The sequence below is a fragment of the Silene latifolia genome, chromosome Y, assembly GCF_048544455.1.
Source record: "Silene latifolia isolate original U9 population chromosome Y, ASM4854445v1, whole genome shotgun sequence".
Classification (NCBI taxonomy): Eukaryota; Viridiplantae; Streptophyta; class Magnoliopsida; order Caryophyllales; family Caryophyllaceae; genus Silene; species Silene latifolia.
This window is the reverse complement of record NC_133538.1, coordinates 62,091,302-62,104,773: the sequence shown is the minus strand read 5'-3', so window position 1 is coordinate 62,104,773 and position 13,472 is coordinate 62,091,302. Positions and strand designations below refer to the sequence as shown.

The following is a 13,472-nucleotide window of genomic DNA, read 5'->3' as shown; positions in this document are numbered from 1 at the left end:
GCAAAGGAGGAGGAGGCACCATCCTCTCATCCATCCTCACCCTCGCCGGGGTCCTACCCGCGAAGTAGTCCCTAACGTAAGAACTCAGCACCAACCCAGGAACGCTAACAGCCCCCGCCGCCAGCTTCCAGCCGATCAGCCTCCTCGCCTCGTCCAAGTCCACTCTCATGGCCGTCAACGGCCACACCAAAGTCTCCTCTCCACACGGCAGACCCGAGATCATGCCGTAGTCCTCCAAAGTGACCCCGACCTCTCCAAAAGGCATATGGAAAGTCGAGTTCGTGTCCCAGTACCGATCAAGTAAAGCTCGAATCAGGCAAATGTTAGCCTGAATCTTCCTTTCCTTAATCGCCTGCCAAGCTCCAACCAAAGCACCGAAAGCTCCCAGCTCGACGAAGGCCTTCTCCTCCTCCGTCAGTCTCTCGAAAGCATCCATCATCGTCGTATAGCCGGAAAAGGACCTCATGTTCCCGGCATCCTGTATCAATTCAAAGAAAAAGCTATCTTTAGCACAAGACGAATGAGAAATGAAACGGCAAGCGAATAGGAAAGGCAATGGGAAATGACAAGTTTGAAACTTACCAAACTCCTCGCCGTCCTGTAAGATAGGTGGCTCTCTGCCACCCAAATGAGATGTCTACCATCCCATTTCTCGGCCCACTCGGGTGCACCCACAAGCTGGCGACCGCCTCTTCCCATGTTGGCCCTCCTCGGGACCTCCTCAGCCTCCTCCTCAAGCATCTCCTCCTATCTCTCTCCACCCACGAGAGCAAGAGAAGGGTCGAAGTCCACATCCATGGGGGCCCTCCCTGATGTAGAAGGCACATAACCTGCAAAATCAAGGTAGACAAGGCCGTGTCAAGCCATGACAAGCCTATTCGAGTTCGTTTCAAGCATTTTTAAGCCTTAAAAGAGGGAGTTTCGGCCATTTTTGGCTGTTTCTTCCAAAACCCGACCACACATGTGAAGGGTTGGGGTAAGTCAAGGCTAAATTCAAGCCTAGTTGCGGGTTTGATTCGAAATTTCGGCAGCATTTAGCTATAATAGCGATTATGCCCTAAAAAAGTGTCCTGAAAGAGTTGTCACAAATCATAAATTCGACATGATAGCGAGTTTATCCATTACACAAGGGTTCCAAAACACCAAATTTCATCAAAAATGGACAATCATAAGGTCATTTTCGAAGCAATTTGCGAAACAGCTGAGAAACCGTCTCATTTTTCGCCAAATGCTCAATACTTGACGAAAATGCAAAAAGAATACATGGTTATGTTCCTAACAATGCCAATTATCCATTTCCAATATCAATTTATCAAACAAATCCATTAGAGGCAAAACCCCCAATTTTTCGACATTTAAAGGGGGAGGAAACCCTAATTTTCGGCCCTAATTCAATCAAAAACGCAAGTTTAAAGCAAAGATAAGATACATACCTGGATTAGTCATGATTTATGGCACGAATTGATCAAGTTTTGACGAGTTTTGGTTGGAATTTGAGAGAATTTGAGAATGTTTTGTGTTTCGAAATAATGAAATAAAACACGGGATTAGTCGTGTTTTTACTCGGACAGGGACAAGCCCAGGAAACGACGCAACACTTGTCGCGCCCCTTCCAAATAATGCAACTTGTGTTGCGCCTGTTCCCCAGCACGTTTCCAGCTCAAAATTCAAAAATTCGTTATAAGTTTGTTATTTGTGGGCCCAAGTTTTGTGCGCCTCTTCTCCAACATCCTATATACTATACTTGGTTCGTTTGGGCGTTCTTTTCGTCCAGACCCACTTTATTTTTTTTTCTAAACGGACTCCCAAGCCGTCACATTTTGTTTCCTAGCAAGGACTCATTTGAAGCCGTCACGGGCTCGTCAGTTATTTTATCAGGATTTTGCTCGCAACAACCGAGCAGATTCTCAGCAGTGTTTAAAACACGCCCTTGTCGATATATTTATATCCCGAGCGAGAGTTCATTATAGCCGATATACTATACTTCTCGAGAAGCAGAGTTTTTTTGGAAACAGACACAAGCATATTCCCCGGGGGATGATTCAACCCAGACAGATTCTTCCGTACGACTGGTGCAGCGGTATTTTGCAGTATTGTTCGAGTCTTCTAGTGCAGCAGTATTTTGCAGTGTTACTCAAATCGTTATGCCCGGTGCAACGGTATTTTGCAGTATCGTTTGAGTCTTCATTTTCCCCAGTGCAGCAGTAATTTGCAGTATTGCTCGCTCAAGATTTCTTTCATGATGATCAAGATGTTTCTACTCGGATGATCAAGAAGAATAAGAGAAGAGAGTACCAGCATTCAAGGTCATGTGCGACGAAGCTCCCGTGTCCATATAATAGTTGTCGGCAGGCTATTATAGGGTGAGCGTTTGCATGGCTGCGGCGATGTCAGTCGGAACGAAAGCTCCCTGTGATGTTCCGATGGCGCTTGGTTGGGTAACAAAAGCTTGTTGAGGCCTAGGTCCGAGTATACCCTGACCCCGGGAGATGTTGGGAGTCCAACCAGTGATGGGGTAGGGGAATGGTGGTGGAGCCCTACCCTGCTGCGGCTGCTGCGGTTGCCACGGAGAAAGAGGGACCCATGTCCAGGTACCCTACTGCTACTGCTGGTCCTAGCGGGCAGAGGACTTGCCGGAGTTGTTGTGATTGCCTCCCCCGTTGTTCTTTCCTCGGTAATTGCCACGATGGTTGCGCCCACCCTTGCCCTTATTATTGTTGGAGAGAGAGGGGCTGCCACCACGTTGATTGGAGGACGAAGACCGACTGTTGGAATCAGGGGTAGTGTCGGCATTCGAGGACAGGAGCGCCGTGTTAGACGAGGCAGAGGAGGCTTTGGCACGGCGAGCTTCCTCCAATGTAAGCATTGACCGGGCTTTGTAAAAAGGCGGAAGAGGATCGCGTTGTTGATTAATGGTTGCGATTCCATCGTACCCATCTGACAGATTGGTGACGAGTTGCAGAACAAGCCGAGTCTCGGAAACGGGAGCCTCAACATTAGCGAGTTGATCGGCGACCATTTTCAAGGCTTGGCAATAGGACGACACATTCGGGTAATTATCCATGTGGATATTGGTAAACTGCTGCTCAACATGACTGCTCGGGAATTTTTTTTGTCGTTGAAGATGTCCTTGAGACAATCCCAGGCACTTTGAGCGGTTGCACCGGGTTTGAGAATGGTGTGGAGGAGGTCGAAGGAGATGGTGCTATAAATTCATTGCTTGACAATGGCATCAAGACGATCTCATTGAGCGTCTTTATTGAGGAAAGCGTTTTTGGGTGGAGCGATGTGATCAACAAAGTCAAAGGCGCGAGGAGTGTTCAAGAAAAGCTCGGCCCATGAAGCATAGTGGACATTCTCGGTTTCAAGGGTTATTTGGACAAAATTTTTGATGTTGGAGACGGAATAGGCAGGGTGGAAGGCAGGTTTGTTTGTGTCGTTAGTCATGGTGAATGACAAAAGGCAGAAGAAGAAGAAGAAATGCGGAAGAGAAGGAGAGGATCGAAGGTCTCAGATACCATAAAAGAGTTTGATTCCTTGACTATGTTCATTGTGAAGCATACAATATATACAGTAGAACTATCCAAAGTTAAGGGATGTCAATCCCACTAATTAAGCCTAGGTTTATGGTGATCAACACATAATTAGTTAACACAATCTTCTAAATAGAAATACAAATAATATGCTAATATACAGAATATGTGCAATGAATATAGACATATTCTAATAGGAGTCTTACTCCCAACAGCAGTCCGGCCATCAGAATCTTGTAAGGGCAAAAAAAAAAGGAAATTTAGATAGCAACACCCGGTGTTACTCAATTTGGGTAACACCAGTAGTATAATTGTAATTAACTTAGCTTTTTATTTATTTTTCATAAAATTTCAAAATTCAAACTGATAAAATTGTAAAGGGTATTTTTGGCACTTGATTTAAAATATTACATCTAATTAAATTTTCTCCATTACTTGAACTTTGTAATCATCAATTGGATTGGGATCTCAACAATTTAGAGATCCGAATTATCTGGAAAATCATAAATCATAAAAGAGTAAAAAAGAGGAACGATTTCTCATCTCATACAATAATCAAGTGGCTGGTAAGTTGTTTAATGATTGGGAAAAAATTGTCAATAGGTAAAAGACGAGTACGTAAATAAATAGTCACTAAATTAATACAATTATTGTTCCGCTTCATGTTCTGCTTCGCTGCTTTACCCCAAGTTCGTCTCTAATTAGTGGTATTGTTTATGGCATGGCTGTGGTTGATCATTTATGATTACAAATACAATCAATAGTATTTGCTTACACTTCATTAACATCCTAAGTTCTTCATCGATTGCTAATTGTTCTTTGTTTTGATTGATTCAACAATATTCAATTATATCTTTAAAGATCTAAATTAATCATAAAAATATCAAAGTAAAAATTATATTTGTAGCCTTTGTAATTTTGGCGCAAAATCTAAAAGTTGAAACTTTCACATCATTTATTTCATTATTTTATTATGGTGTTACTCAAATTCAGTAACATCCGGTGTCGCCCTAACCCTTCCCAAAAAAAGAATATTAATTTTCCAGTCGTGGTTCTAATGGGATGTGCACAGTCGCATAGAGCGATTGACTCTCGAACTTAGACCTAGACTCATACACACACAGTCTTACACATGGCGTTATTAGGTTTTTTACTGATCAGCAATCAGAAATTCAGAATATATTTGTCATTTCAACTATGAAGCATGTCTACCGTCCTCCCATTTGATAATGAAGCACCATTTTCGCTTCCCAAATCAGATGATTTCCGTGAATCATTGACAGGAGCATAGTTAAACTGCAAAGAAGGAATTTTCATAAAGTAATACTCCGTAGTAAAACTGCACAAAATGATACAAACATGTACGCTACAAAAACAAGCAATGAAATTAAATGAGTATGAACTAACCTTAAACTTCATCTGTTTGTTAGGATCAAATATCCTTGCAAGAATGCTCACGCTCTGCAGTTTACAGTACAAGTTATATCATGTTAGAAGCACCCAAGAATTATTGTACGGCACACAGTCACACACATAATTCTGTATCAATGCAAGGCAAAAGTTACATATCTAACTGCTAACCTTTTCCATCAAAGTTCCAGATGTTTCCGAGTGCTGCAGCACATCGATCAATATCTGTGTAACACCCTCCATCTCCATTGTCTCGCAAAGACGAGAATATATGGTTGGAAATCAAGTACTATCAGCAGCAAAAAAAAGTATTGGCATGAAAAGCTTATAAAGATCAGTAAAGCTTATAAAGATCAGTAATGGGAGCAACAAATAGTTTACAACCCTGATACTCATAGAGAAAAATGATTACGCATCTGAGGTAGTAACTCAGGCCTTGTAGTTTTTGAGTATATACACATTTTTTCTGAGCATATTATCATTTATAAATATAGTTTTTGAGCAATATTATATTTTTTTTTAGTGTAATGTTTTAGGTAATGTGATAATTTAGACGGTATATTTGATTTGGTAATTTTGTGTGTTGCTTCTCATTATCATGCCATTGCTTAAATACATTTACAATAATTGAGACGGGATTAAACCCTAATTGTTATTGGGCCTAATTCGGCCTAATACCCCCCCTCAAACTGGAGCGTGTAGATCAAGAACGCCCAGTTTGCGGAGGAGAAATTCAAACTGATTGGAGCCTAAGGCTTTAGTAAAAATGTCGGCAATCTGAGACCGAGAATCAACATGAGAAGTAGCAATCAATCCATCGGAGATAGCATCGCGGATAAAATGACAGTCCACCTCGATATGCTTAGTTCGTTCATGATAGACCGGGTTTTGAGCGATGTGAAGAGCCGATTGATTATCACAAAAAAGTTGTATAGAGCGCGGAAGCGAGACACCCAAACAGGATAGCAGACCTTTAAGCCACTTGAGCTCACATAAAACAGCAGCCATAGAGCGATATTCGGCCTCAGCAGAAGATAAAGAGACCGTCTGTTGTTTTTTTGTTTTCCAAGAAACAGGCGAGTTACCTATAAAGACGGCCCATCCCGAGACAGAGCGACGGGTTAAAGGACACCCTGCATAGTCCGAATCACACCACCTAAACATGTAAAGTGCTATCGGCCCGTAAGAGAACCCCCTGACCCGGCTTGCCTTTTAAATAACGAACGACACGAAGAGCCGCGTCCATGTGCTCTTTGCGTGGTCGATGCAAAAATTGGGACAAAATATGTACGGCATAGGATAAATCGTGTCGTGTGACGGCGAGATAGACAAGGCGACCCACAAGGCGACGATAGGACTCGACATCTTCGACAAGAGTACCCGAGGCCAAACCCAAATTGTGGTGCTGTTCGATGGGAGTGATCGCGGGTTTGGCGCCGAGCAGCCCGTTTCGAAATAATATCGAGGGCATATTTTCGTTGATTAAGAAAAATGCCTTCGGAAGTCCGAGCGACCTCAATGCCCAAAAAATATTTCAAATGACCCAAGTCTTTCATATGAAAACAGCTATTAAGGTAGATTTTGAATTTAGAAATAGCTACGGTATTGTTGCCGGCAATAACGAGATCGTCCACATAAACCAGAACATGGATACATACCTCGCCTGAAGTGTAGCTAAAGAGAGAGTAATCTGAGTAGGATTGAGTAAACCCATATTCGCGCAAAGCGGAGCCAAGTTTTGCAAACCAACAATGAGGCGCCCGTCGTAACCCATACAATGAGTTGCGCAAGCGACAAACTTTTCCTTCGTTTCCTTTACTAAATCCCGGTGGTAATCTCATGTATACTTCTTCGGTGAGATCGCCATGTAAGAAGGCATTATGGACATCCATCTCGATGTAGTTCCCATCGCTTAATGGCGACCCACAACAGAAATGCCCGAATCGTCACCATTTTTACGACAGGAGCGAAAGTTTCTCCAAAATCAATTCCCTCAACTTGGTGATTCCCAAAAATCACAAGACGGGCTTTATATCGCTCGATTTGGCCATCGGATTTATACTTGATTTTATATACCCAACGACACCCAAGCGCCTTTTTATCGCGGAAGATCGGTAAGGTCCCATGTACCATTTTTTTCGAGAGCCAAGATTTCATCCCGCATAGCTTGGCACCATTTAGGATCAGTAATAGCCACACGGAAGGAAGGAGGCTGAATGCCTTCTGTAATAGCTGCAAGAAAGTGACGATGGGACATAGAAAATTTATTACAATTAATGTAATTGGCAAGAGCGTAGGGTGTACCCGAGGAGGAGGAAGGAGATGAGCTTGCGGAAGAGCAGTCGGGGAGGACAAGTGGTGTCGTGGGATCGGCAGAACAGTACCTACGACAAACCCACGCAGCCTGGTGGAAGGAATCTTAAGGCGGTGGCCACGCCCAAGGACACCGTATCGTTCATCACGAGGACCGGTCTCAGGCAACATTATCGCATGGTTGGAAATATTATCTTCAATAGAGGGATTTTCAATACCATCAATATTGGGAGACTTGGAAATAGCGGACTCATCGGACCTTGTGTCCGAATGGGCCGAATCGTCGAATGAAGCTCGGAATCACCCGCTAAATTTGAGGTGCTCGGCATCCCCGTATGTGGCGAATCAAGATCGGACATATCATGCTCCTCGTGGTATGCGTTTGGAATTAATGGATCAAGAGGAGCGTTTTCACCCGAGGGACTAGGAGGCGTATAGGGAAAATGGGATTCGTAGAAGTGAACATCCCTTGATACAAAGATATCACCTAGGGGCCATATCGTAAACCTTCCAACCCTTTTTATTGTATGGATAACCCACGAAGATACATTTACGGCTCCGACTAGCAAATTTGTCACCTTTTGTATATTGATTATGAACAAAACAGAGACAACCGAAAACCCGAATATTATCATACGAAGGAGGAGTCCCAAACAATAATTCATATGGGGTCTTTTTGTCAAGGAGAAAAGAAGGGGTGCGATTAATCAGATAAGCGGCGGACAAGACACACTCCCCCCAAAAAGAAGTCGGTAAGTGAGCCTGAAACATCAAGGCGCGGGCAACATTGAGGATATGACGGTGTTTGCGCTCGACTCGCCCGTTTTGTTGAGGGGTACCAACACATGAAGTCTGGAAAGTAATGCCATTGGAGGTAAAAAAATTGGCAATGGCATTAAACTCTGTACCATTATCGGAACGGACTGTTTTAACCCGTTTTGAGAATTGAGTATCAACCATGGCTAAAAAATTTTTAAACATAGAGGTAACTTCAGTTTTATCAAACAAAAGATATACCCAAACGGCCCTTGAATAATCGTCAACGATAGTCAAAAAATACTTGGCACCACAAGACGATGGTGTTCGATAAGCACCCCACAAGTCACAATGAATCAACTCAAAAATGTCCGATGCTTTATTATTACTCAAATAAAAACTAGAACGGACTTGTTTTGCATGATGACAAATATCGCAAGGTGCGTCAATAATAGAATTTTTGCTAACAAGAGGAATTAAAGTGACAACTTTATTGGAAGGGTGGCCAAGACGTTTGTGCCATAAGTCAAAAGAGGCTTCGACGCTCACCCGATGCACTTCAGCTTTCCGTCCCACCACTCGAAAAAAATAGAGCCCATCCCGCAGCTCACCGACTCCAATCCTCATCCTCAACGAAGGGTCCTGAATGTGACAAGAATTGTGAGTAAAGCTCAAAATATAATTAGTCGAAGCAACTAATTGAGATACAGAGAGCAAGTTACAGGTTAGACTAGGCACAAATAACACATTAGTTAAGATCAATTTATCATTTAAGTAAACCGTGCCAGCAATTTTGGCTAAAACACATTGTCCATTAGGAAGGGTTATGGGACAAGGCGGAATAGAGTGAGTGCTAGTTAACCATGTAATATCGCCGGTGACATGATGGGAAGCTCCGGTATCGATTATCCAATCAGAAAACATACCAGAGAGACGATCAGTAGAACACGAGTGAGGGTTGGTCATGAGTGCATTTGCACGGGCAGAGGAAGTAGAGGCACCAGAACCCGTATTAGCCCTTTGACGAGCCCGAACTTCTTCAAGGGTACGGGGACGGTCGCCCCACCACTCCGGAAATTTCTGTAATCGGATAAAACACCCTACTGATTCATGACCAGGCATAGTGCAGTGAGAACATGTCAGCTTACGACGTTCCTGTCGCTCTTGTTCCCGAAGTGCCCGCCAATCCGGAGCAGAGGCAGCAGGTTTTGTGGCAGCAGGAGGATGACGGACAACAAACGCCGCCACCTCAGGTGGCTCCTCCGAGAAATTAGACCCGCACTTCAGGCGTTCCTCTTGCACAGCTAACTGAAATGCACGATTAACAGAGGGCAGGACGTCGAGGGACAAAATGTGAGACCGTAAGTTACTGTAAATTGTACGGTCTAACCCCAGGAGGAATTTATGCAATCTTTCGGAGTCTTGTCGAGCCAGAGCATCCGTGGAAATGCCGCAAGTGCAATTACCACATTTGCACGAAAATGGAGGCTCGTAATTTGCGAGAGCATCCCACAAAACCTTGAGTTTCCCAAAATAAGAGGTGACAGACATACCTTTTTCTTGTTTGCAATCATGAAGATCGGATTTAACACCGTGAATTTTTGATCCGTCAACAGCCGAGAATCGGTCTGCCAAATCGTTCCACAGGAGATGTGCTTCGTCAAAATCAGAAATGCTACTCCGTAAAGACGAATCGATAGTATGCATAATCCATTGCACAAGTGTGCAATGAATCACCTCCCATTGCTCCAGAAGTAATTCATTAGTCGGTTTTTTAATCGAGCCATCGCAAAAGCCAAATTTGCGGCGTGATTTAAGCGATTTCTTGATGGACCGACTCCACTCGTCGTAATTGTCATGACGGAGTTTAATATTTGTGATAACCAGATTAGGAAGATCATGATTCCCGAGATAAAAGGGAGACATGACATCAATTTTGGTCGAAGAACCAGTTTCAGCGGTTGAGATAGGAATATCGCCGTCTTTCGTCATAATTGTTGAAGACGAAAAACAGAGGAGAAAGAAAGGATGTTTGGGGAAGAAGAGGCGCGGAAGCTAGGAAAATAGGGTTAGGGATCGAAACATGTAAGCTGCTACGATGATAATTTAGACGGTATATTTGATTTGGTAATTTTGTGTGTTGCTTCTCATTATCATGCCATTGCTTAAATACATTTACAATAATTGAGACGGGATTAAACCCTAATTGTTATTGGGCCTAATTCGGCCTAATATAATGTGCTCAAAAACTTTATACTAAAGTAAAACTCAAAAACTTTAAAATAAAACTCAAAAAATAAATAATAAGAAGTACTACCTCAGATGCATTAGTGGCCAACCAATATTCCATCAAGAAGTTATGACACTCAGGAAGAGAAAGAAAAAGAAATACAAAGTGAGGCACTGGATGAAAACAAACCAAAAAATGAAAAAAAAAAGGACCAACTACTTGCACCTTCAGGCATTAATCCAAATTAATAAGATTTTTAAATGCAAATGCAAATAATGAAAGTTAAGTGGGATTCTGATGTGAGTGGATCCCTTATGGTCAGGTCCAAGTCATCCAACCTTATAGGGCCTCCACCTATCTATAACTGCTACATTGCTACGTTTGAAGTGTGTTTCTTTCACATCCTAACTTTCTTCATAGAAAGACAACAGTTCTGTCTGAATGCACCTAGTTAATTAGTTATCTAAGCTCTCTTCTCCTGAGGTAAGTACCAAGCACTCCAAGATATCCATACATTAACGAGCATAGACGGGTCACGGCTTTTGAAGCGATTTTTTCTTTCAGGAGTTACGGTGAAAAGTAGTTCACCTGAGAACTTCTAAACAATCATATACGAAATGCCATCCTGTGGGAGATAAAAATGCAGATATCAAATGACTAATATCCATCAGAAGCTTAAATTGTTAGAATATAAGAAATATAGTCAAGAGCTGTTAGTTATAAGTTGTTAAAAGTTAGTTAGAAGTTTCCTAAATTCTAGGGAAGTAGTTATAATTTTTCCTATATAAAGGAAAACATGTACTCAGTCATTCTCACGAATTCATTCTATCAAGTACAAACTTTCTCAATTATTGTTGAATCCTCTCTCTAGCATCTCTACAACTCTCTCTTTGTTTAATTCAATCTCTTTACCATGAGTTTATTCAAACTCCTTCATGGTATCAGAGCAGGATCATTAACTTGATCCTGTTTCTGCTGTTTTTTTTAGCTTCCCCATTCATATCTTCATCATTCTTTCTTTGTATCTTCATATCTTCATACTTTTGCTCTTCACATCTTCATACTCAATTCTTTCATATCTTCATATTTTCTTTACAACAATCTTTTCTTTCCTACAAACATCATATAATCAAACATGCCAGAAACAGAAAACGCAGTCAATGATCAAGGTGTTGATGATCCCCGCTATATTCATCCTTCTGATCTCACTGGTGTGAAGCTTGTGGCGAAACCTTTTGAAGGAACTGGTTATGGAAGTTGGAAAAGATCGATGTTGATCGCTCTCTCTGCAAAGAACAAGCTGGGCTTCATTAATGGCAGCATTCTTAGGCCTTCTGATACAGCACCAACCGCGAACAAGTGGCAACGATGCAATGATATTGTGTTTTCTTGGATCCTGAACTCAGTCTCCCCAGAAATTGCTGAGTCAATCTTGTATAGTGGTACACAGATTGCTTGGAAGGAATTAGAAGATAGATTTGGACAATCTAATGGTGCTCAGTTATATAGTGTTCAGAAGAAACTCACAGATTTTTCACAAGGCAGTGACAGTATATCAGCCTACTTCACCAAAGTCAAGTCAGTATGGGATGAGATTGAGGGTATGGGAATGAATCCCAGGTGTTCGTGTAATTGCACCTGTGGTGCAAAGGAGAAGCAGTTGGAATTTCAAGAATATCAACGAGCAGTACAGTTTCTGATGGGTTTAAATGATTCATATGCAGCCATACGAGGCACCATCTTGTTGCAGAATCCATTACCAAAGCTTGCAGTCATATACAGCAATCTCTTGCAAGAAGAGAGATAGAGGGAAATACACAATTCTTCTCAGTTTCAAGCAGATTCAGCAGCCATGTTAGTCAAGAATCTTAATTTCAGAAACAATTCTTACTGGTGGCAGTTCTGGGAACAAAGGTTTTCAGGGATACAATAAGAATGGGAATTATGGTTTTCACTCCAACAAGGCTTCTACTAGTAGCAACAGTGGTTATAATCCCAATTACAAAGGCAAGGCTCTAGTTCAAAATCAGGGTTTTCATAACCAATATCACCAGGGTCCACATAACCAGTAGAACCAGCAGAACCAGCAGCAAGAAAAGCCTATTTTTGCAATTACTGTAAGAAATATGGTCACACAGTGGATAAATGATATCATCTGATGAACATAGCGTTTTGTTGGCAATGTCTTCAATAATGGTCAGGATAATTTTCAGGGTCCTGTCTTCAACACTGGTCAGGGCAGTTTTCAGAATACTTATGCTGTGATGTTCGGACTCTTCACCCAACCCTGTGTATCCGACGGACACGACCCTGACACGGATTTCGAGTCGGATCCGGCATGGTGAAAGTGGACTCGACGGAGTTCTTGGACCAGAACTATGAGATGTTCAAACACTAAGGACTGACATAGAAGATGAATAAAGTAGTATTTCTGGGTTTATGGTAAGAGAAAATGAGTATGGCGGCGGTGGGAGGAGACTAGTTTATTAGGTTTTTGAAAAGTAATAAAGTAAAAGTTTGTGGGGGTGCCAAACAGTTACTATCATTGTTGTCAGAATCGCGATTCGATCCAACGATTCTACGATTTTACGATCCAAAAATGCTTGACCGATCCTGGATCCTACGATTCTATCATAGTTGTATAATCTTACGATCCTATTAATTTGAAAATTTCTAGAGATGAGATCATAATACGATCCTACGATTTTACTACGATCCGATTCCATAATAAAAAAATTAATATATATTTTTATATAATGACACCGTAAAACCCAAATTTCGTGTAGGTTGTTCATACAATGATCCTAAAATCATTAATTACCAATATTTTATGAATAAATATTAATAAATAAGTGTTTTAATTTCAATTATATGTTTTTACCAAATAAAAAATTATATTTAGTGAGTTTGTAGAATCTTGCGATTCTACGATCCGATCCTACCGATTCGATCCTACCCTCCCCATCGATCCAAAGTAGAATCCCGATCCTGACAACATTGGTTACTATATTAAATATTGTGTGAGCTGTGGGCCATAATCTTTAGTGGATTGTTGGACTTAAATGACTTAATTACCTAGTTATTATTATTATATTGGAGTTTTTAGTTCACGGTTCACACGTTTTCCTTTAACAGGAACTATTTTTCATTTCTTTCCTTTGATTTTTTTAATTAATAATCAATTTTTTCAGAAAAAGTAAAAATTAGCCGAGTCCAAATTTAAAGTTGGA

At 41.5% G+C, this 13,472-nt stretch overlaps 2 protein-coding genes across 2 annotated transcripts; one reads left to right on the top strand and one right to left on the bottom strand.

The window, feature by feature from the left end:
* Nucleotides 1-5,627: 5,627 nt before the first annotated feature.
* Nucleotides 5,628-10,004, bottom strand: LOC141628191 (uncharacterized). The gene is made up of 3 exons (XM_074441364.1): nucleotides 8,096-10,004; nucleotides 7,074-7,175; nucleotides 5,628-6,076 (listed from the first exon to the last, which is right to left on the bottom strand). The coding sequence occupies exons 1-3, from the start codon at nucleotides 10,002-10,004 to the stop codon at nucleotides 5,628-5,630; spliced, it is 2,460 nt and encodes an 819-aa protein (XP_074297465.1).
* Nucleotides 10,005-11,377: 1,373 nt separating this feature from the next.
* Nucleotides 11,378-12,049, top strand: LOC141628190 (uncharacterized). The gene has a single exon (XM_074441363.1). It carries the CDS (start codon nucleotides 11,378-11,380, stop codon nucleotides 12,047-12,049), a length of 672 nt encoding a protein of 223 aa, XP_074297464.1.
* The last annotated feature ends 1,423 nt before the right edge of the window (nucleotides 12,050-13,472 follow it).